General features: G+C 44.8%; 1 protein-coding gene across 13 annotated transcripts in view; it reads left to right on the top strand.

The window, feature by feature from the left end:
* The window catches only part of mef2cb (myocyte enhancer factor 2cb), a 76432-nt gene that overhangs the window by 28439 nt on the left and 22969 nt on the right, over positions 1–25024 (top strand). For all 13 annotated transcript variants that reach the window (XM_037778238.1, XM_037778235.1, XM_037778248.1 and 10 more), the window contains 2 exons: positions 5781–6009; positions 16238–16441. In XM_037778238.1, coding sequence (XP_037634166.1) covers positions 5956–6009; positions 16238–16441 — 258 coding nt within the window. In that variant the 5' untranslated portion in view covers positions 5781–5955. The remainder of the gene's footprint in view (positions 1–5780; positions 6010–16237; positions 16442–25024) is intronic.

Raw genomic sequence — 25024 nt, 5'->3', positions numbered from 1 at the left:
CCTCTTAACGGTGTGATTTAGGGTAGGAAGCACCTTTAGCACCTTTGATTGTCTGTGCCTGCTGATGTCACATCCTTCCGCTGAGCTGTCCGTGTGTGTGTGTGTGTGTGTGTGTGTTTCCTGTCTTTCTGTCCTCCAAGACCCCGGGGCAGAGCTGTGGGATTGAAGGATAAGAGGAGGGCGGTTGGGGGGGGGGAGTGCTGGCAGAGTCTCATTAGTATGAAAATCAATTAAGTTTAAAGTTGAAGCACGAAGTTTTAAGTTGAGAAATTGGTTGAACCGCGAACGGACAGAAATTTAGAGCTCGTCTCGTCGCACTTGAGCTGCTACTTATAACAATATACTTTGTTCCGTAATGTCAGTCACACTTATGAGCGCTTGACAGAGTGTATAAAACTTGTGCCAACCACAGGCTATTGGCTCACTCTCCTCCTCATCAATAGACAGGTGTCGCAGTTCTAAGGCGCATAGAGATTGAAAATAGAATACATGTAAAACCGTCTCTGTCTCACTAATGATCCGACTAAATCATGAGCTAATGGAGAGAGACAGGTGAAGACATATCCTCCAACACACACACACACACACACACACACACAGCTTCTCAAATTCAAGTTTAGCTAGAGCGCTCACTGGAAAATAAAAAAAGGAATGAACACATTATGAGATGATCCACCACTATCACTCTAATCCCCAGATGTACATGTTGCTAATCTCTTTAGCCGCTAACATGTTAAATTAGCCCTAATATCTGCCGAGATTCAGAGCCATAGAGGCCCACCTACGCGTGGGCTACCGCCCAGGTTTAGGTCACTCGTCTCCCTCAGCACTCGAAAAAAGATACAGACATTAGAGTGGGGGGGTGGGGGCGGTGGGGGCTGAGGGAAGTAGCAGTGATAGCCATTCGTCACCCTGCCTATCTCGCTCTGACAGATGGGGAGTGCAGCGTGCCACATAGAGGAGTCACTGCCTGTAATGACATTAGAGGCACAATGAGACCTGATACACATTTTTTTTTTCTGTTCCCATCCTGCCTGGCCATCGACTCGCTCCTTTTGCTTGATCCTTCCCCTCCTCTCATTCCTGCTGGTACGTCTCCATCCATCCTGACAGGAGATAAAGTGCAGTGTATCACTATTTCCAAATAAAGCACATAAATGCGCTCACACAAACGCATCCACATTTACACCGTGTATTGAGCTACATCAAAAACACAAAGAAGAAAAACCTCCAAAAAAAATTTACACATCTGTAAAAAAAAAAAAACTTTAATGTTCTCGAGGAAAAAAAAATTCCTCATGACAGAAATGCTCAAGTAAAAAAAAATGCAGCGCCGTGAGTGTGTACTGACATTCAGATTGTATTTGGAAAACCATATTAAAGCGCTTTTTTTTTCGTCCTCCTCTTCAAGGAAATGGGAGTTTATTTAAAAAGAGAGAGCGTTTATTTAATGTACCATACACCTCCTAAAAGGTTTACTTACTGCAGTGTAATATGTTATTTCAAATCCTCGCAACCACATTTCCTAGGAGGATAGGGGATACTGGCGTTATATATATTTTTTTTCAGGACACATGCTATTACCAAATGTGTTGCAGATGTACCATGGGCAGAGGCTGCGCTGCCGAGGTGGGGTTTCTTGGAAAAACATCGCCAATCCTGTCATGATAAATCACCTTCCCCAATTTGCTATAACGTGTGTAGAATTAGGATTCGAGAACATCGGCATCAGCAAAATATCTACACGCGCTGCTTTTACAGGAGGGCCAGTTTCACTTGAACATTTCCTCACAATTAAATTCTGCGTAAATAATCACACAAACTTTTGTTCTTGGAACCAGGGTTCATCTATGTTTTCTTCTACATTCGCAAAATAAACTGTGCAGCTCTCTTTCAAAATGACAAATTCGTCCCGAGCATGAGTCAAGGTAAAGTTCCTGTTTTTGTCGCCCACCCCCTTGATCCAAAAGAAGTCGTCTTCGGTGTCTGTCCTCAATAACAAAGCCACATTAACAAGCACCCTGCAGACCGTCTATTAGAATGTGAAAAAGCACCGTGTGCTGTATATTAGTTTTTAGTGACTAAACACTTGGGAGAGAGGCGACCTAGAATCAAGCCTTGTGGTGCACTGAGTGTATATGTTCTCATCGTCCTCTCAGCTCCACTTCTGAGACTCGGAGGGAGAGAGAGAGAGAGAGAGAATGCTCATTAGATCTATGTGCTGAATCGCTGCTCCCTCTCCATCTCTCCCATCCTCCCCCAACCTTCATCCCTCTCTCTCTCTCTCTCTCTCTCTCTCTCTCTCTCTCTCTCCGTCCGTCTGCTTAACAGATGGGAGGGTCGTGGGTACAGCTCTTCCCCTCCCCCTGGAGAGGCCTGGTGCCTGTTCAAAAAGATCCCTCTTTATGCTTCACTCCATTTCCCTCTCTTCTCTCCATTTCTCTGTTTTCCTCTCTCTCCGCTCTCCTTCTCTTTCATTGTCACCTCTCCAACTCAAACGCACAGAGAGTTGAGACCCAGGATATAAAAACGAGCAGAGGAGCGACCGTCGTCCTTCTGTCTGCATCGGCGCCAGCGTGCTCTCTGACCCTAGCAGTCGCTCGCTCCAGCCCTCCTTCCAGTTACCGGGCTAGTGTGAACGTCAGGCGTTACCATTAGTCAGACTCCACGGAAGCAGATAAAGACACTCTTTAGTGTATTCTTCATTCTCCACAGCTCATTCCCTCTTCCCTCATGCCTTACTTTGGGATTAGCAAAGTGGCTTAATGTGTACAAGCCCGTTAGATCTTTCTTCTGTCTTCATTTTCTCCTCTTGTTTCTTTCTCACCTCGTTTGCCCTCTCAAGGTCAGGTGTCAGTGTCAGCCCCCTGTGAAAAAATTCCCTGCTAAGGATTACCGCCCTGTGCCACTTGACCGTGTTCACTAAGCAGTGCTTGTTTCCTGCATTTCCCTCCATTTCGCCGTCTTGGCGTCATGAGGCTAAATTGGATTGAGTGATTCAGTGGTAATCTGTTAAGTTAACTGATGCTCTATCCACCACCACGAGGGAAGGAAGGAGAAGGGAAGGCAGCCCGATGAGGAGGTGGGCAGCGCTCAGTTCTTATCCAGAAGCTGCCTGGCACTCATATGGGACGGGGGCGGGTGTGAGGAGAAGTGGGGGGGTGTTGGCGGGAGAGAGGTGGGGACGGAGGGAAGGGGAACTTGTGTAGGAGGAGGTATAGAGGAGGCAAGAGTGAGAAGGGACGAGGAAGGAGGGGGCGGCTGAGGCGGGGAGGCGCCGACACGGGGCTAAGCGGCAGCAGAGCCTCACCTCAGGGAGCGTTGGCTGCTGCTGGGAGCCAAAAGCGGGGATTAAATGTTCAGGACACGGGCTTAGTCTTAGCGTTAATGTTACGTAAGGCCTAAGGTGTTGCCCCAGCGGTTGTTGACATTGAGAGGTTCAGCTCTGCTCAGCGGGCTGTGGGAGGAACGAGGAGGAGGAGGTGGAGGCCAGGAGGCTGGGATCACAGAGGTAACGCCTCCTTGTTTGGAGCGGTGCCCGGGCTGGGTAGCATCGAGCACAAAGACTGGGAGGGGGGAATGATGCTGTCAGCCGGTGATTGAAGCACGCCGGCTTGATTGATATCCTTGTCTGGCTGTCTTGTGCCAAGCGCCTTAGTGTTGGCTTGTAATCCCAGTTTGTCTGACAACATCCTTCTTTGTTTTCTTGCAGAGGGCAGCTCTTTGTTTTTCTGTCTGCGGATGGGTGTGTTTGCGCGGAGCAATGCTAAAATGTTTTGGATAGCCTCTTCAGAGCTGCCACGGAGTTTATTTTAGATCTTGTTATTATTATTGTGATGGTGCAGTCCGGCTGTTGTCCTAACTGCCAAATGATGCATTTATGTTTGTATCTCATTTCTTCCATAAGTGGGCGTATTCCAAACCATCAACTCTGGAAGTTTTTTGTCATGTATTTCATCATTGTTCAAATTGTATTGTCTCATTATGTTTTCCATTTTTGTGTGAGGGAAGTTTTTGGCAGAGAATATACACAATAATTGATGTGATGTTATTCCTTCAAAACTGAATATATTTACTAAATCCGTTCTGCATATGGACTCTAAAGGCCCACATCATCATACTAGTCTTAGCCCTAACTAAAGTAAACATTTTGAAAGAACCAAGCAGATAGTACTGTTGCAAATGAAAAGATCTAGAGTTATGCACTACTGCTACAGGCCTCCGTCTGTCACTAAGAGACACAGTATCCCTGGATGTCCCTATTACGCACTTTCATTATCAATGTCCTACTCTCTAGCACAAAGAGGTCAAGTGCATAGCAATGTGCTGCGCTCACCTCAGGGGTTTGCAGCTTTCTTGTGCTTTCTCATGCATGTTACTCAATAAATACATGGATTCAGGTTAGGGGAAGACAAAAAAAAAGGAAAGAAGGGGAAAGGAAGTGCATTACAATGTGCATGCATGTGTGCGGGAGGAGCGAATATGAGAGAGCGAGGAAGAGAGCAAGGGCGTGCGAGAGAAGAGAGAGTGATAGAGAGAGAGACTGAGACTGACATGTCTTTTGGTGAAGCGGTGTCGTCTTCCACATCAATGTCTGATGCTTGTGCTGCCAGGTGCCGGAAATCTGGTTCAGAAAGGAGAGAAGAGAGAAGAAGGGGAAAGTAGAGAAAAAAAAGGCAGGGTAGATGGAGGATTTTTTTTTTTTTTTTTTTTTATGTGACGGCGCTGACAGCTCCCCTGCATTGCACTGAGCTTAAATAATGGGATGCTCATTTGCATAACGAGGGACGTTATCACCTCTACTGTCAAAAGAAAACACAACAACAGTTCTTCTGCTCCTCCCTGAGATAGATTGGGTTGGCCTACTTTAGCACTCTGGAGAGATGCACTGGAGCTCGGGCTTAGCCAAGCTCACACACACACATGTGCACACACACACACACACACACACATATGCACGCACACACGGTCACTCACTCACGCAAACTTTTTGGAGTGCGGCTTTCTTCTTCGCACATGCAGTCCAGGTCATCAGCTGCTGGCCTCCGTTCCTCGAACACGGGCACACACACATTCCGCCGTGCACACACAAGTGCATTTATTCAGATGCTCTCATTGACACGCGGTGTCTCCTGCTGGATTAAGTTCATGTTGAAGTTTTGTTTGATTTCTGTCTCCAAGAAAACGTCCTGTTACCGCGTTTCAAAAGATCACTCTTGGCACTTCTTTTTCTTCTTCTTGTGTTTTTTTTCGGCTTTGTTTTGCCAGAATATGGCGAGATTGAGCTCAGGTTTTACATCTGTATTCTATCCTGCGACTCATGTCTGCCATTTTGGAGATGAGCAGAGTAGAAAAAGCCGTGTGTGGCAGTTCCACTGTCAATACAGTGCAGTTCGTGGGAAGAAACAAAATGTATTTCTCAGTCTGGAGGTAATGTTACAGTGTTGGTGATTAGAGCGTTTAAGTTAGCGGCACTTCCAAAACACTGTCAAACTCTCTGTGAACGAAGCGAGATCCTGACAGCGCTGTCTCCTCTCATAGTCTGTGCCTGGGAAAAAAAAAATGCAAAAACTGATTTGCATGATATCGACAGTGAAAAACACAGCGGTTCTCACAACATTGTTGACAGATTCTTTGTCTTTCTTCACCCTCCCTTGTGGCTGCCATGATGCCGCTTTTATTATTTTTTTTCCCCTCTCAGTATTTTGCCATATTTCATTTCATTTAATGCTCATCCTCTCCTCTCCTCCTCCCCTCCCCCGTTTCTTTCTTTCTTGCAGGTACGGATGCTGGAATCTTTGAGTTGATTGGAACAAATAGAAAGCAGAGAAAAAAAGACAGATAAAGGAAGAGCAGAAGAGTGAGGAGAAAGAAGAAGAAGAAGAAGAAGAAAGAGGAGAGAGAAGAAAGCATAAAGTTCTTTAGAAAGAGGAGAGAAAGAAAGAGACGGGGACGATGGGGAGGAAAAAGATTCAGATCACGCGGATTATGGATGAACGCAACAGACAGGTAAGTCCCTGGGGGATGGGAGGATGGATGAGTGTGAGGGTGGGGGAGAGGAGGGGTGGAGGGTGGAAGAAGGAGAAACACCCTACACCCCACATAGCCCTCAACAATGAAAGTCTTCTGGGAGTCTGGGCAATATGTGAACTGGGCGACCGAGAGGTGTATGCGGAGATAGCACAGTTATTGCTTTGGGTGGAAGAGTTCCATCGAGTTATAACGGCAGGTTTGTTTCCCCCTCAATCTAACGAACCACTGTGAGGGCACCGGGAGGATTTTTCCAAAACAGGATTTGCATGAGAACATTTGTAATTCTCAAAAACCATCCTGCATATCGCCGGCCGCTCTGAGGGCTGCGGCCTGCACACAACTGTAACACCCTTCACACACCCAACCTCTCACACCATGCCACCCAGTTTAGCTCACAGGCAGTGGAATATTACCGGGAAGAGGGTGGTAGCAGCACCGGAGAGTCAGGGTGGGAGAAAACATAAACAAACAACCAAACAGAGATGGGATGGTCTGTAGTGACACACTGGAGTGGGCCAACAGGGTGGAGATGAAGGGCAGCCTGGGAGACAAACACTGAAACAACATTTTCTTGAGCTAAATCCGTAACAGTAGGACCGCTGTAGCTTTCCTCTGCATAGCACAAGAGATACATTTTTAAACCTGCGATACTGTACAGAGTCATTTGAAAAATGATCAAATAACAAACCTGGCAACAATGGAATTCTTGCAAGACACTTTTTAACAACAGCTGGCATTACTTGAGAGAGAGAGATGAAATAAATTGTGGACAGCGTGATTCGAGCAGACACTAGCATCTGTGGCAGGAAATAGATAGAGACAGAGCTCTCTCACTCGCCCTCGAGGCCCACAATTGATCACTTCCTGTGGCACGGCTGACCACTGACACTTTGTCAGCTTCCTGGCAGCCCAATTGGATCCATACGCTGCTAACGTGGCCCCCGGATCACAGGTCAAACACGGACGCAGGCGCACACACACACACCTTGTCTGAACACACAGAGCCACTTTTGCCTATACGTCTTTATCGTCCGACAAGAATAGTCCACAACGGTTTCTCACAGTGTGCTTTATCAAACACCAGAGTAACGCGGCCAGAGTAAAGTGACAAAAAAAGGCTCAAGGAATCGATACTGGAGGAGTAATTGAAGCAGATTGCGACCCCCTGTCATGACCGGTCTCACTGAGTGTGACGTGTAAGTAACGAGAGGATAGTGAGAGAGGAGTGAGGATGTGAGTGTACGTGAGATAAAGAAGACACTTCAGGGTAATCATGATTTTCCTGTATGTGATACACATGCGTGCTCATCTGGAAAACAGCCTGCCTTTAGAGTCATGTGAGAAAGATACATAGGAAGAAAGATTTAATAAACAGGCAGGGATGGCGTGCGACAGTATGTACCTGTGCGCTCTGTATTCGGATTTATGTATTTGTTATTGAAGGAGAGACAGGCAGACAGAGACAAGAGCAAGGAGGAGGTCACAGAGTTTCAGATGAGGACTAAAGCTATCGTGTTGCTGCAGCACCCACACTTCCTCCTTGCTGTTATCTCAGCCCTCCTCTCTCATCCCACCTTAGACCGGGCCCCGCCAGTTGCACCAGGCACTCCGGCTCCTGCGGATAAGGAGGGAAAGAGGGAGACAGGAAGGACACCTGAGGGGAATCGATGCCTGAGATATCCGGGCTTTACTTACAGAGAGAGGAGGAGGGAGGAGAGAAGAGCAGGGAGAAAGGGTTCAGGGAAGGGAAAATCAATATATCACTAGATTTTGTTGTTTTGATCTCTGATATGATAGATTACTTATTTAGTTTGTTTGCTTTAGTCGGAATAGCAGTCCCCCGCTGATATGATGTCACCCGGTCATGTGGAAAACACCGCATGCATGCTGAGCGTATATACCACTCAGTGTCATTCAACCTACGACCTAAATAAATGACATCACCGTGTTTTGTAGAGGCGGACATCACAAGACAGAGACGGAGACAGACACAGAAACTTCAATTTTTCTTCTTGAAAAAAAAAACAAAAAAAAACGGAAGCTTTGGCTTTGCATATTTTCACTTCCTTTTTGAGGAAATGTCCCAGAGCCCAAGCCAAATAAACACCAGAGGAATTTGTATAGCGTTGCTTATAACCTCACATTCTTTGCATACTTTTACAGTTTTATGTCTAAAAAGGTTTGCTTTAAGTAAAACTCATCTGTGTTTAACAGATTGATATTATTTTTATGATTTTTACTAACTATATAGTGATAGTTAATTGACATAATATGAATGTCCAACAGTTGTTTAAAATTCCTGTTTCAATCCCAAAAAAAATCAATATAATTAATAAATAATTGTAACATTTCCCCTGATTCTTACATGTCTGCATACACACTTCATACTGCAGTCCTCTGTGGAGCGGCACCACTCTGTGTGGCTGTCAACGCTACCTTGCCACCAACGGAGCTACAGTGCCTCCCCGCCCCTGCCCGCCCTGCAGCGGCGGTATCACAGTGGGCACGGGGCCTGGCTCTCTCTGGGCGGCCACTTTGGGCTGCCACCCCCAGGCCCCGAAACACTTCCCCAGAGCAGGGGCAGAAGGGCCAGGCCTCCCTGGCGTTGACTGGCTGCCCGGAGCTCTGGACAGTGGGCAGCAGTGTGCAAGCCCTGGCTCCAAGCCCCCCGACCACTCAGACCCTCTCCCAGCCTCGGGCACATGAAAGAGCCCCCTGTGCCATAAACTCATGGGTTTGCACACAGAGAGCAGACTCTCTCGCCCCAGCTAGCACACACACACACACACACACACACACACCTACAGTACAAGATGCATGCACAGGTGAGACATAGCAGATTACACACTCAGACACATACTTAGATGATGTATTTGGTGTCTTGTTTATACAGCTTAGACAAATGCATGCTTGTAAACACATGTACACATCTAAAACGCGTCTATCTCTCTGGAGTCGGTCTTGGGGATCGACTAATTTGCCGCAATTGGCTCTAATTAGTGATACCTCTCCAGCCAGTACACTCAGTGGGCTTAATTTAGGAGGACTTGTTTGTGCAAATGTGTATGTGTGTGTGTTTGTGTGGGACATGTGGTTTTCAAGGGGGAAGGGACCCAGGGCCAAAGGTTAAACATGGATCAGGTCATCAGTGACAGGAAGTAAAAACAACAGGATCTCCCAGCTCCCACAAACAACAGTCACACTAACACATACTTGGCTGGAGGAGATAAAATACGCCGCCTCTCTCCCCCTTGCCATGTTAAGCGCTGCGCCGCAGCTGAAATAAGGGGTCTTTTTGTTTCTACGACAAAGCGTACTTCTCTCCAATCAACAGCACTGGGGTGAGAAAACGTGCGAGAGAAATTAACAGCAGGAAAATAATGAGGCCCACAGGGTAGCTCATCACCCCTGCACCCCTCCTTTAATTCCCTGTTTGCCACCTTCCACCAGCTCCTTCTTTTACCACAGCGAGTGGCACTCCTCTCCTGTCATATGTTCGGCGCTTCGAGACCTCACCTGAAAAGGGCTCTCTAAGCTTCTGCTGTGTTGTCATTCTCATTTGCCTTTTCTCAACTTGTGCCTTGTTTCGGTTCTTATTCACATGTTCTTCACTTGGTTCACTTTGCTCTCTCAACTCTAACTTTCAGTCACTAGAAAGTCATAATGGTTTGTCTGGCTTCCTCTCTAGGGCCGGGCAATACGGAGAACATCAAATACCATAATTTTTTCGGACCAAATACCTCAATATCGATATTGTGCCTATATTTGTTTTGTCCTTGTTGACTATTGGTGCTTTCACAAAATATGAGATTTTTGATAAATAATCATCAGTAATCTGGATTTAGTGACTAAGTTGGTAAAAGCAAATAATATAACAGCTAGAAGTCTGTTAAGTTTGGAAAATGACATCCATTTACTGAAATGCACCCTTTAAAACTAGGAAAAGACTACACTTAGGCCATATTAGGATAATATGATATCCAAAATCGAAGACGATATCTAGTCTCATATCACAATATTGATATATTGCCCAGCCCTACTTTGGTCGCTATAGTGCTCATTATGTTGTTTTATGTGTTTCAAAGTAAAAGTCTGTTTATTTATCAGGGTGTTTTTTGAATTTAAAAAATTACATTTTATGAATTATTCCTAATACATAAAACAAATTGGATTATAAAAATATGTTTTTTGAGCTTACAGGCTATAGACTGGCCACTAATTTATAGCTTTTTTTCCCACTTTTTATAAAAAAATGACTGGGTGACTGGCTCATAATCTGCAGCTCATTTACATCTTCCCTCCACATTTGCCTTCCCTCTCTTCCCCCTTCATAAGAAGACTTCATTTAGTGAAAACCGGGGTTAATAGGGTCTTCCTGCAGCAGAAATCACTGAAACAATTAGATGTATGCATGGGGACCCACAGTCCGTGAGAAAATCCGTTTTAAACCAATCAGACAAACTGGTGAAAAGTGAAAACGAAGTGCCTTAAGTATACAGTGTCAGCCTTGGTGCCACGACAAAAGTGTATCCACCTCAAATGAATGACAACAAAGTTATTTCTGTCGTTCCGGCCACTAACTTGGGCCTTTCGATGTAACATCCACTTTTTTATATTTAGTCCGTGGGCATATCCCTTTCCAGTTGCGGTTTTTAAGCATAAACAGGAGCATACAGAGAAGGAGCCCAGCCAGCCATTACAGCGCTGTCCTGAAATGTAATTACGAGTTCTGGTCTGGTAAGAAGAACAATCTAAACTGGCATGTATTTTAAGACACCTATAACTAAAATCTGCCACTCGATCAGTTCCCCAGGTTAGCTTTTAACTTTAAAGTGGAAACATTGGATTCACTGAAAGAAGAAATGGTCGAGTCCGCTGCCTTCTGTTTCTACTGTATAATGAAGGCGCGCTGAAAAAGGATGATAAGTGGGGTTTTGAGGAGAGAGAAAAGCATAGCATATATTAGAGGTGGGACAAAGCCTCTTCTGTCGTAATGCCCCTTTTAACAGCGTCTTTGGCTGCGAGGCAGAGTTCAGGCCCCGGTCTCGGGCTCCTCTTATTCCTTTTGCGTAAGCCCGTGTCTTCCTGCTTGGCCCCTGACAATGGGATAAGTGTTTGTCTCAAGACAAATCGTGCCGCTCCATAGCTGACTGACATCTGTGTGTGTGTGTGTGTGTGTGTGTGTGTCCCCGCACGGCCATGTTTGGTTTGCTAACCAGCAGTTTTCGGTGCTTGTCTCTCCACTCCTCCTCCTCCTCCTCTTCCTCCACCTCCTCCTCCCCCAGGGAAGCAGGCAGGAGGTGGGAAGCAGAAGCGAAGCCATTGTGAAGGGGAAGCCACTGGCCTCTTCCTGTTATGAGAGGAAATGCATACAAATGTGCTTCCTGTGCGTCCGCCCCCTCTCTTCTCCCTCCTCCTCCTCCCTCCCTCCCCTCTTTCTCTCCCCCATCTCTCACCCATGTGGCAGAGAGTCAGCCACTATCCCTCCTTTCTCTTCGTCCCTCTGTTTATCCTGGGCGTTTATCTCCTTTTATGCCAGAGGAAATGTGACAGGTCAATTGTGCAGTGCAAGAACTGATTATTTCATTTTTATAATATATTTTCTTTTATTATTGGTCATTTTCCAGTGATAGCATACTTATAATTATATATAAACAAACATACATATGTAGAAAGAAGAAAGAAAAGCAAAAAAATATTTAAAATTGGGTTGAATGAAAATGTAGAAAAGAGAGGGCTATGCTGTGAAAGGAGATGTGATGATAACACGTTTAGGTGTTTACAGGGGTGTGTGTCTGAATGCATTTGTGTGTGCATGCATCTGTATCCCTCTTGGGATGGGGCTGTGGAGGAGGATAAGGGTGAACAAATAAGGCTTGTGTGTCACTGTGAGTCTACAGTGTATGTTTGCGATGCTTATACCTACAGTATGAGTGATTTTTTAATTTTTCTATTTAACCAGGCAAATCCATTAACGAACAAATTCTTATTTACAATGGCGGCATGGCAAAAGGCCTTCTTGAGGGTAGGAGGTAGGGGTTAAAAAGAAATATCAAAAGTTAAAAAGACAGCACTGGCATACATGACAAGAGTAGCATACCCAAGGAGTGAGTGCTCATTATGTGCCAAACTATTAGTAGATATGATGGGGGGGATGGGGGTGTTTTGGTCTCCTTCACAGAGTTTATGAAAAGATCCCAAATTATTAAGGGAAATGTTGTGCTATCTCTTAGAAGGTTGTGAAATTTGGTTAGTGTTAATAGTTAAGAGGTTTTCAAGCACAAATACTTAAGAACACTTTGAGACATTCAGGCCAAAATTCTTAATGACTTTTCTGCTGTAGATGTAGAGCCAGAATGCATATAGACATAAACATATATTGCATCTTTTCCCATGAAGAGTGGCCGTTTGAGAACTTTAGCCTGTAACCACAGAGATTGTCCTAGAAGCATTCAATGACAGTTTGAAAGTTAAGTGTCCCATTATGCCACAATTTAGCCTTTACGTCAACAGATTTTAAAAACGGCCAACAAAACTTCCCTGTGTATTTTTGTGTGTGTGTGCATGTGAAGATAGGTTTCACACCCTGGTTACCAATTTACTGTGAAAAGACACAGTCGGGTTCACACTCGCACGCTTACACTGGTCCCTTTTACCAGTACACACCGTCGCAAATGTGCTGTAACGTCATGCTCTGTTATTAACACAGTGGTGTGTCTAACAGCACCCACCGACCAAGGAAACGGAGATCACACCCACACTGACATAAGGGTGTTTTTTTTGTTGTTGTTTTTTTGGTTCAACAATAAGGACAGAGGCCTCATTCAGTGAAAGAAAAAGATGTTGTCCAACGTAATCCAAAGGCGATACACCCGCATTAGAATTATCGGTATTATAGGAACAAATTCAAAGCATAAATTGGAAATAAGATATAAACAATGATAAATAATAATTAGTTCCTTTACTTGTACATTTTTATAATTACTGTGCTGCTTACAAAATAAGTTCATTGTCATAATATTTGATTATTTCCTGAATATAGACTACAACCTTTTCACTAATGGATAACTTTCTCAGTTCCAGTTCTCTGCTGGGAAAGGCATCCAGGGTGTTTCACTGTCAGATATCTGTAAGTGTTTCTAGATCAGCTGATTCACAGCATCTGTTTTTACCCACTCAGAGAGCAGAGCAGTCGCGTCTCCAATACAGGTCCAGCGCACCGGTTTACAGCTGCTGTGTGGGCCGAGAGCTGTTTTGAGCTCGCAACAGGAAAGGCCAGTGGTGACAACACCAGCTTAAACGTTGACGGGCTGAAAGGGTCACATGACAGCATCATGTGAGGCCTCTGAAGTCACGACAGAGTCACCTCAAGCAGTGAAACTGAATACTGAACATAAAAATTGCATAGCTGAGGTACAGCACAAATTAGCACGTCCCTCATATGATGTTTTGCACCAGCATTTACCATCAAGACGGGCTTTTGTTGTTCAATCAAGCTTGCACTGCACATATACGCCTGTGTATTTATGGATGTATGTGCATAGCGTTAGTAATGTATGTGATTTGAAGGTGGCAGGTTGTACGTGTCAGATTGAGATGTGGGGGTGCGGTGTGATATTTCTGTAGGTGTTATTGTTTGGTCAGTTAAGGCTTTTCATAATCACACTCACTCTCTTCCTGTGGTGTTGTTAAAGTCAGTCTATGTGAGAATATGTGGGAAAAATGTGCGCACAGTTCCTCGTTTAAAGACAACTTTGATGGGACTCTGCTTTTTTTTTTTACATGTTGAAATGAGTCTTCCGTGTAAAACTTAAACACTGCTGTGTTTGTATGCATCTATGTGTGTGTGGTTGTGCTGATGTTTGCAAGTGGTCCGCTAATATGCGAGCGATCCGAGCCAGCGTGTGCGGACCTCCCCTTTGAGACCAGCTAGCTCTGGACCTCTGGGACTCACACCCAGCCCACTGTGTGTGCACCACGTGCCACCTTTTGAAACATTAATGGCCCCAGTAGAGCGTGTGGCTGAGCGAGTGGGTGATAACGGAGCTGGGGCCGGCAGCTAACTGTGTCCTGCGTTTGCCCCCGGTGCCCCTTTGCATCGAAACACCAGGGGAAGACAACACTCTACATGTCCTGTTCCTGAATAATCTGCTTTGACCTTCTGTCCTACAGTCCTGACATCTTATTCGCTCGCTCGTTTGTACTGCGGTTGTAAGGGTGGCAGACCCCCCTTTAGGGCGCGCTTTACGTTTCAGTTTTGGACGCTACAATCTCAGACTGGGTTGGATATGACAATTAATCTTATTGTCACAAGATGCCTTTTGATCTCACGGCGTTAAGAACGAGGCTTGTTTTTTTTATTCACATTTCAGTATGACTGTGTAAATGTCAGCATGGTATTTAGAGCCCAGGGGAGTTTTCTCTCCTGATAACGTCGGTGAATCAGATGCGTGTTTGTGCCGAGGTACAGAACCTGACATTGCACACACCGGTTTGTAAGGAGCTAGAATGCCGTCCGTGTCTCTGGTTTCAGTCCCTTTCATCTCGGCGTGACGCGATGACATCACTGGAAAACTTTAGAGCTGGTCCAGGATACGGCGGTTCATGCGAGGTTTTCAGCGGAGAGGGAGACAGGGAGAAAGACAGGGTGGAGGCGAGGGATAGTTTGATATTCAATTTCCCTGGTGCATCCTGGGAGATATGATTTCAGGAAATCCAAAACTATCTATCAATATCCATTCAGCCCTATCTCCTCTTTCAGGCCTCGGAGTTGTAAAGAGAAAACGTGAAGGGCAACGCATGATGGATTTATGCTGCAAATCTATTCATGCATTACCCCGATGTACCACACACAGAGATCTCTTCTTTGCATAAAGGCTCTCTTTGTAAAGGTTTTTATAGCCTACGGTTAAAGCCTTTTATAACTAGAGCATGTTTAACTGAGTGTTGGGAGGTTTTCATTCTGTGTTTTTTGGCCCACTTAAGTGTCAGAAGAGAATAGACAAACATGCAGTTAATCAACAAACTGAGATCATTAGCTACCAGCTGGGCACAGCTCTGGCACTGTTTCCTCTCGGTTAAAAAAAAAAAAGCTTTGTCAATACAGATCTCCAATGTAAATAATACACACAGTCACAGAAGGAAATGAAAGAAAGTTCAATACAAAAAATAAAGCAGTGTTGCTCAGAGAAGGAAGCTGGCGGTGTGGCACATTTTTCTCGTTTTCCCATACAGCCGGAGAGCTCGCACACACATGGCTTGGAAGAGAAACCAGGTGCAGCTCACTGAAATTAACTCACTTTCACTGCTCTAGTTTTGATCCAAACAATAGAGGAATAGAGGCTGCTCTATTTTGACAATGTGGGCACTTGTATGCGTGTGTTATTAAAGTTACCAGTCTTGGGCCTCACACACACAAACACACACACATACCCAGAGAGAGAGAGAGAAAAAGCCCCATTAGAGAAGATCATTTTTGTGGTTTAAGTTGAGTGCATTGTCATTATTTGAGCACTCACAAATAGCTTCAAGCACAGTCAGGGAACCCGTCTGTTATTTATATCAATGGCTTGTTATTCGCCACGAGAGGCGGTTAATTGGGCAACAAAACAACTGAACAATGTGTGTTAATGTCACTGTGAGAAAAATAAATAGTATGCCTCAGCTATTTTTTTTTAGATTCAAATAGTTATGTGTATTTCTTTTGTGTAAAAGCAGGAGAGCGAGCACATTCAGGAGACGATTTAACAGCGACACATGTTCCATGATGGACCCCTGAGCGCTTTGATGTACAAGCAATAACTGATGTTCTTTACCGTTATCTGTCTGAGACAGAGTATTTTCAGTTCCTTAAACACAAGCCCAGCTTCTTTTTTTCTTCTTCTTTTTTTTTCCTGGTATAGTGGATGGACTGTTACAGTCCGGGGGTGTTGAACCATCAGCAGACTTCACTTTCCTTTAATTCAGTTTCCCCGAGATTTACTAATTTTAAAGAGAAAACGTTGTTATGTCAGATCCCTTTTTATTCCCTCATTACAGAGTGAGTGTGTTGAGGGCGGGGGACTTTTTTTGCTATAATTAAATAATGACTACTAGTCAGAAAAATAGATTGATGTGATTATAGGTGAGTCAGTTCCGTGACACTGTATGTGTGAACATTCAATGCCTCACTGTGAATATGTTTTTTCTTATCTCCTTCTTTTAGGTGACATTTACAAAGCGAAAGTTTGGCCTGATGAAGAAGGCGTATGAGCTGAGTGTGCTGTGTGACTGTGAGATTGCCCTGATCATCTTCAACAGCACCAACAAGCTGTTCCAGTACGCCAGCACAGACATGGACAAGGTCCTGCTTAAATACACCGAGTACAACGAGCCCCACGAGAGCAGGACCAACTCCGACATTGTGGAGGTGAGTCGCAAGAAAACGCAGACGGCACTCGCACAGACACATGCATGCAAACACACAGAAACGCACGAACAGACAGATGGTTACAGCATTTGTGACTCATTCAGCAACCCTTACTTCTCTCTTTTGGTCTTCACACCTAACATAGTGTAAGAAATAATTGCTCCCATAGTTTGTCAGTCTTCCCCAAGGGTTCGGTCCCAATATCAATCACTTTTCTTTTTTTTTTAAAGAAAAAAGTTATTATAAGACTCACAGTATATCACTAATTTTTTAAGAGAATATGTTTATTTAAATTGCCTCCTTGTGTTGTGTGTACTTTCTAACAAAAAAAAGTGGTAGCCTATTATTGATCTGGACCTTTCAGACCATTCCCTGCGGTGTCTTGTCACCATTGATGTGCCTCTTAACACGAGGATGTTGATCTGACTTGCTTTGGCCACATGTCGCTAGCGTGGCTCAAAGCGACGTTAAACAGTGCTGTCGGGCCAGCCAATAGGCAGGTAGATCAAGCAGGAAATGACGCTGGCACCCTCCAGGATCCTTAAGCTCTCAACGTGAACCTGTTATGCAACATTCACACTGTAGCTCCGGCAAACCCGGTGGGCCACACACACGCAGACATGCATGCATTCATGCAGAGTTTATCCCTTTCTCTTGCGCACACACATTTACACTGCACCTGTCCCACAAAGTGAATCATATTTTTCAACTGTATGAAAATATCACATACAGTATATTCTTTGTGTGCTTGTTACACACATTTTTAAAGCAATATGATGCTCTTATTGTGTTAAATGTGCAAATCCAGATGGCATTTTTCATCCTTGCAACATTACATTAAATGGGAGTTTTTTTTTGCGTGTTTTGTTTTTACAGTTGGCTATATATGGTAATAAATAACCAATAATAATAATATATCCAACATGTGGAATTTTGGCAGCTTAGAGTTCAAAACCCCGACTGTGTCCATATGTTCTCCCTTGTTTTTATTGTGTTTGCATGCTCAGTTTGTAATTCAACAGGCACCTGATGGCAGCATAATGTTAATTTGTTCGATCGACTAACACTATAATCTGCCGAATTTAAAAAGATTGAAAGGAAAAGTGGGGACCCAGTGAGATATAATGAATGTAAACCCTTAGCTGGCTCGCCAGTCTAACACAGGATCAAACAGCATGTTTTTATCTTCATTCATATGGGTGTTTTTGGGCTTGTTGCCCGCCCACGGGTGTACAGGCCCAGTCCTGCTATTCCAGATGGCACTCTGCACCTGACTCCAAACCTTTTGAATTTCGCCTTACATTATTTTCCATCCTTTATATAATTACTTCTTCCTTCACGTCACGTTTGAAGGTAAAAAAAAACAGCATAAATAAATGTGGATTGCTGTCGTCATTATTGCTTTTGTTCCATCACCGTTTCCATTTGGTGCAGTCAAATATGTAGTGTGTTAATGTATCTCATACATCACGGGATGCAGCACTCAACGTATGGCTGACCTTAATGACGAAAACAAAGAGAATGGACCGGGTGCATTATCCTGGACAGTATTTAGAGGCACAAATAAATCCACACTAGAGACAGCTTATTCTTTTTTTGCAGTGCAGTATGCGCTCTTATTGCCTTCCTATAACTCATATTATTGAGCCTCTTTTTTAAATTGTTAATGTGGCGGATGCTATAACTTTGTAAGCTTAGATTTCGTTTTTACAACATGACAGTTTTGTCATAGTTATAGTATGATGTGCAACTTTAAATCATGAAATCTAGATGTTTACATCTATGTTGTGTCCCCATTAGAAATCCATATGAATTGGCACAGTTTGCGCAAAATTAATCATATCCAAGTATATCAGAAGGGATAGAAATAATCCTCTGTGCATTATATCATTTACATTAACCCATTTAGCATCCACTCATATCCCTAGTGTGCCCGTGAGCACTGATATCCTTTTATGCACCGAGCCCTTCAGCCACCGTATAGTCGGTGTATCACCCTGCCCCGGCTGAACCCATGAAGAGAGTTGTCACATGTTTCAGCAAGTGCCTGTGACGAGAGCTCCCTGCTTTGAAGCTCTCTCTCTCTCTCTTTAACTGTGTCTCCATTAGAGAGCAGAGGATGGCTAACGTGTAAACAGCCGTGTCAGGGGAAGACGCTAAAGAGCCTAGTGGGGGGAGAGTGCTGTGGAGCGCTACCTACACTGAGATCCCTGGAGGACTCTGAGCGAGTCGCAGCGGGAGAAATCGATCTGAAGAGGCCTTCAGCCTTAGCCGTGGCGTGCTAACGGGATTGGCCACAGGGCTGACACTAGCACGTTTAGCATGGGTGGGAGGAAGGAGGGGGGGTTGGATCTCTCCCGCCGAGCCATGTGTGTGCCGCTGCTAGGCTACGTCACAGGTGCAGGAACGTGGGTGGTTTGTTGAGTTTGGGGGGGGGGGGTGGAGAGGCAGGAGCGAAGCGGACTTCCTGTTGAGATGGCAGGATGATGAGGAGGAGGTCAAGAACAAGATGAAAGGGCTGGATTATCGGGTGTAGATGCAATCTAGGTTCCCCCCCTACGGAGGATCAATAAGGCCTTAAATATGACATCTGATATGTGACATATTTAATTTGCAGAAAGCCGTTGTCTTTAGAAGTACACAAACTGCGTGCATCTCTCTCTCCCTGTGTTGCTGCTGTGCCTGAAGGTGTAGTGGGAGGAGAGGCAGAGGTAGGGGAGCGGAGCTCAGAGTGTGGGCGGCTGGCATAGAGGCCTGCTACATTAGCAATAAAGCTCTATGTAATTAGCATGTCTTTGGTTGATAATTAGCGTTGTTGAGAGAGTGGCACTGAGAGCGTTGCACAGCCTCTCTAGCTACAGCATGTTTACAAGAGGCTGGAGGGCTTTTTTTCTATCTCTACCTCTCACGCCTTTTCTTCTTCTCTTTTATCCAGTTTTTCCCTTGAACATACATAATCTCTAAGATGTTTTCTTTCGCATTAGGTCGAATCTATGGATGGGTCAATGGGAGTATGTATGTGAGAGACCGAAATAGGGGGATTGAAAGAAAGAGAGATAGAGATAGAGGGAGAGAGAGAGAGAGGAGTGGTAAAGAAGGTCTTGATGACTCACTTGAAAACAGTCTCAGCTGGGAATGACACTTCCACAAATATCTGTGAAAGCAAAAGACCAAGAAACCAAAGCGAACCCTCTTCGGAGCACAAGTGGTAAAAACAAAAGAAGCGTTGCTAATCAAAATGGCTACAAGTTATTATTGTCACATTCACAACACGTGACACCCCAGGAACCCATAATTATCAAATCTGAAACAAACCTGTTTTTTTTTTTTAATCCTTCATTTAATCCAAAACCACACGTTTGTCATGCAGGATACAGCGGTATCTAAACTCCCCCGTGAGACTGTAATAAAAAATGTACTACACGCTGTTATCAGCTGTTACATAAACAAGCGGGGAGGTCCACTTAATTAATGCTAATTGTTCAAAGAGACATGTAAGCTCATCGAGGCTCTCGTAGCTCGATGAAAGCAAACACAGAGGCGGATCCTCCCGTCGCTGGATGTCCAAGCGGGGTCCAAATGTGTCGTCCTGGCAGGTCTACAGTACACTCTGAGTCTGGCTCCAGATAAAACAGTCAAACACGCAGATAGATTTCCTATACTCGCTGTCTGCCAGGCCGGTTTCCTGGACATGCGAACGGTATTAGAGGAGAAATGGGAAGCCGTGTTGGGAAATGACAAAGAGAATAGATCCATCTCTCCCTTTTTTTTTATTCCTGCTTAAGAACAATCACTTTCAGCTCTTATTGGTGATTTATTATGCCGGTGTGGGGGTTGTTAATTGCAATAGCACATGAAAGACTCCTTTCTTTCCCCCTCCCCATGATCGCAGATCAAGCCCAAACCTAAGCGGCGCTGGCTGGTTCTCGCTGTGATTGAACGGCCCCAAATCCAACAGCACACTTCTTGGGCTGTGCCAAATCCCCGTTCCACAATGTGTTTGTTTTCCCCTCTGTTGAAACAAAGAACACAGGTTTGTGAAACAACTGAAGGGTTAGTGAGCGAGCTGTGAGGCAGCTATATCCCCTCAATGCCTGGATAGTGCTATAATATTTGTGTGTACCATATGTGCACATACCAGCTATTGTGCACATGCACAAAAAGTGTTTGGCCTGTTGTGTGCTCGCAACGGCTGCTCTGCATGGGTGTGTGCGTGTGTACATACACGGTGACAATTGGCTCGAACCCTGCGGAGCTGACGGCATTGTGATGACCTCAGCCAGCACAGCACACTCTGATGCCATTGGCTCAAGTATCACATGGAGTGGCACATGCCTCTTGGTGCTGAGCTGACCTGCCTACTTGCCAGAGGAAAGGCCGTTGGCCAATCTCATTTCCAGCAGATTAACCTAATCTGAAAGTTCAGCTCACCCTGTAATCTTAAACAGCAGCAGCAGCAGCAGCAGCAGCAGGGAGCTGCCTCGCCACCCATCCTCGACTCCTTTCTCTCCCTCTGTCCTCACCTAGGAGGAACTATTGAATGGGAGGGGGAAGGGGAGGGACAGAGGGATGGATGAGTGCGAGGAGGGAAGGAGGGAGGGAAAGAGGGATGGAGGGAGGAAGGCTGGTAATTATTTCCAAAGGTCATTCTGTTAATGACTACCCGCTTGGCTAATGAGATTCAGCAAAGCTCCCTCGCCATGTTTCACCCTGCGTATGTTTCACCCGTGTGCCGAGATGTGTGAGAAGCACAGGTGTGATTTCAGCCCAGTGACAGTCCACTGGAGGGAGGGAGGGAGGGAGGGAGGATAGGGAGGGGAAAGCAAGAGGGGGTGGAGTGGAAATGAAGAAACATAAAGAGAAATCAAGCAGGTATGTCTGGGAGATGGCAAAAAAAAGAAAACGAGCAATGTAGCACATCCACACCAGTTCGCTGCATGCCTCGCACAATGTTTCACTTGGCAATAAAACACGATTCTCCACATATTCTCAATACTACAGAGACTAATTTGGCGGATTTCACCGTCGTTTACCTCAAAAATTCCCGTCGTTATTAATTCAAACATCTTTTTTCCTCTGCTTTCTCATAATATTCTCGCAAGTCAACAGGACATGTGATCTCCCCTCTCTGAAGTGCCAGTGTGCTCATGTTCTGCCTCGCTCCTGTGAAAATATTTTCCAGCATGTGTGCTATTCTGTGTGCTTATTTGGTTTCTAAACAGCGTGGAGAACATTAGCCTTAAGGAGTTTTTCTGTGTTGATCGGCCCCACTGAATGACTTCTTCTCATGGCTCTCAAATGCTGTATAATTACTCTGGCTTGAATGCCCTCGCTAATTTATCCTGCGCGACTTTGACATGTGTCAGCATCCAAGAGAAATAAGGGAGTCGTATCACATCTCCACGGTCATTTCGGTGCGGAGTCGTTTTGAGGATTTTAGGATAGGGGGCATGTGGTGCAACATGGGGTTGGAGGTAAGGGGTGGGGTTGTCACAGAGATCACAGTGCCACAGTGTTTACTAGTGACGGAGAGATCGGCAACATGGCTTGTTTTTCCTGATGAGCTGAGGATTAAGGTCTGAAGCTTCTTTGACTGACTAAGTAAATTAACCTTGTGACATTGGAAAGCTAACAGTATCACAATTCGTTAAAACAAAGACTGATGACAGTGTGCGTACACGCCCCAGCACATCTTCAAGAATAAGAAATAAGATGCGAGTTAGTATATGCCAACGTTGAGAATTACGTGTTGAAGAGAGGGCGAGAGAAATTATTTAACTGTGAATAACTTTTCACACACCTCTACCTTCAGTTCATACTTTATATTTAGTGTTAACAACAATGGTAAAGTTGGCTCTGGGAGTCTTTGGCAGAGTTGCAAACAAGCTCTAAGGTTGGTGTGGAGGAAATAAACAAGCTACCACATATTTTATATATATGTGAAACATCTTTCCGGTGTTCAAAGTGTGGTGAATTCCACAAACAGAGGCGCGCCTTTGTCCCTCCTTTTCCCGTCTACACCCCGTCTACGTCCTCTGTCGTTCTGTTTGGACTTTCACATAGATTGTTTGTTCTAATGCATAGAAAAGGGCGGCGAGACACAAAGCAGAAACGTATCCATGTGTAGTCACTCCATTTCCTTCACACTTCCACATAAAAACTAGTTCGTTAGATGGTCAAAATAAAGCAGCGCCCTCAAAACAACCACAACCAACGTTCTCTCTTATTTGATGTACTTTTTTTTTCTAATAAATGCCTCAAAAAGTGGTAGTGGTCTAAAAATAGTGTGTGGTGAAGCTAAAAATAGTTGCCTAGCTGGCGGTCCTTGCTGGGAGAGGGTAGAAGAATAGGCATGGAATCTCTCTCTCTCTCTCTCTCTCTCTCTCTCTCTCTTTCTCTCCCCCCGCCTCATGTTTGAAAAAGGGTGGGTGGGGGTTGTTTTTGAAACAGAGGAGTGAGTAAGCAAAGTGTCAGAGTATTCATTCAGCCTCTGTCTCCCTTTCGGAGGACCGACCATGAAGAAGTTGCCCCTCAGCGACCACATGCATAAGACCATTGATCTGAGACCCCGCTGCGCCTGTAAACATTTGATCCCTTGGATAAAGAAGTCTATTATTTAATTCACTTGTTTTTCTACCCTCACATTTTACCAAACAGACGCTTCCTGTCTGGTTGTTTTCAGCAACTTTTTTTATTAAAGTGAAAATACATTCCTGGAAAAGCTATATTATCTATGTCAATGGAATTAAGTGCATTTTAATCAGCCGATGATACCATTGATAAACCGTGAGAGGGGTCATAATCTCCTCACACAGCTGAACATTGTCTGCTCCAAGTTGTAGGCTGGCACACTAGAGCACATCTGTGTGCGGCGCCAGCCTCAGACATAAAGAGAGCGAGTTTACTGAGTTCCTATTTTATAGACTATATGCCTCTTCCACTTCTTAAGAGTGGCTAAAAGCAAGATGACAGATAATGCATATGATCTACAGGCTCAGCGTTTTATTCCACATCAGACGCCCGCTGCCCAGAAAAGCAGAACCTCAGACAAGAAACTAAGTAGCACTTGGATCTCTGTCAGAGGTGTTTTTTAAGGTCAATACGCTGAAGCGGAAGTCTGAGGTACTCGCACACAACAACAAGAAGGGGGTTTTAAAAATAGACTGTTTGAAATGTGCCAATATGTGGTCCCTGTGGTGTGGAGCGGTGAAAAAGGCAGGCCACTTCTGAGGCCGCGCTGCCAAAAAGGCAAGGCTTTTCCATTACACAGCCCAAAACAATTCACGCCAGCCATTAAGATGAAATGATGCCTTGTTCTTTGAAACTATTTGTGGAAAATTCAGAATAATGAAGATCTATTTTTATAGATGGCATTCCCTGCCCTGCCTGGAGCTTCCCCCCCCGGCCTCAAACCCCTCCCCTGCCCTGCCATGATTGCAGCTTTGGACAGGGTGTGGAAACTCAAGGTCACAGTATAGAGGTCAACCGGCTGGTCATTGTTGCTCGAGGCCTCCCTCAGGCTCTCTCTTCCTGCTGTGGCACCACGCGATAAGAGACAGAGAGACAAAAGACGATAAGTGACGATTGGAGGGGGGACAAAGAAGGAATAGAGGGGCGCTGGAGGCGGGGGACTTGAAGTTTTTACCCACCCTAAGAAAACTGGAGTCATTTTCCCGAGCTCTTAATATCTGATGATGACTTAAAGTATGTAATTGAAGGCTTCATTGATAATGTCACAGTGCCTGACATGTGTGAATAACTGAAAAAAACTGCTCATATAGCATCACAGTATATAAAGCAAGTATAAGAGTGTTTTTCCACACACAATTTAGCCTCGACAAATTGATTTTATGTTGAATCAGAAATACATATAGACATTTCTCTCATTTGAATAGTGGCGAATTATGCAACTGGAGCGTAGACAGGATGGAAGATGGGTAGGCTGAGGGTGCAGACATGAGTGCCCTCTTTATCCAGTTTCACTGAGCTGGCATTGTGTCGCATAATGTCTATCTGGGTAATTATACAGTGTAGTGACTAGTGTGAATGACCACTTTGTTCCCGGGGCCGGGATGCTGCTGTAGCAAACAGTGTTGGATTCTGACATGTGCTTAGTGTTTGTCTATTCCATATGGGAAACACTGCACCATCTGGTATTGTGCCGCGTACTGGCTAGCTAAGACTGTCTGTCTGTGAGTGGGCTCTCGTCTGCAGCGGGCTCTTCTTAGTGGTGATTTTAGCACATGCACCATCGCAATGCCACAGTTTGGAGAAATGTGGATTTACAGTAGCCCTTTCTGTCTCTCTTAACACTTCTTTCTAATTTTTTGCTCTACTTCTCGCTCCCTTTTTTAATGTTTAGTCAATCTAGTAATCCCTAGACAGCTAGTAATTACATCCACAGTTAGCCAGCGTTATTACTGAACACACGACCACTTTGCCAGGGATGATGGATCCCAGACGCCAGCCTTTGATTCCTGATTATAGTGCAGCAGGGCACCAGGAGTAAGGGGCTTCAAAGCCACCAAGTCATTGAGGCATAGTTTTTCAAACGCCGCCTCAACCAGTGCATAGGGATGCACA

The sequence above is a fragment of the Sebastes umbrosus genome, chromosome 8, assembly GCF_015220745.1.
Source record: "Sebastes umbrosus isolate fSebUmb1 chromosome 8, fSebUmb1.pri, whole genome shotgun sequence".
Classification (NCBI taxonomy): Eukaryota; Metazoa; Chordata; class Actinopteri; order Perciformes; family Sebastidae; genus Sebastes; species Sebastes umbrosus.
This window is presented reverse-complemented; position numbering and strand designations above follow the sequence as displayed.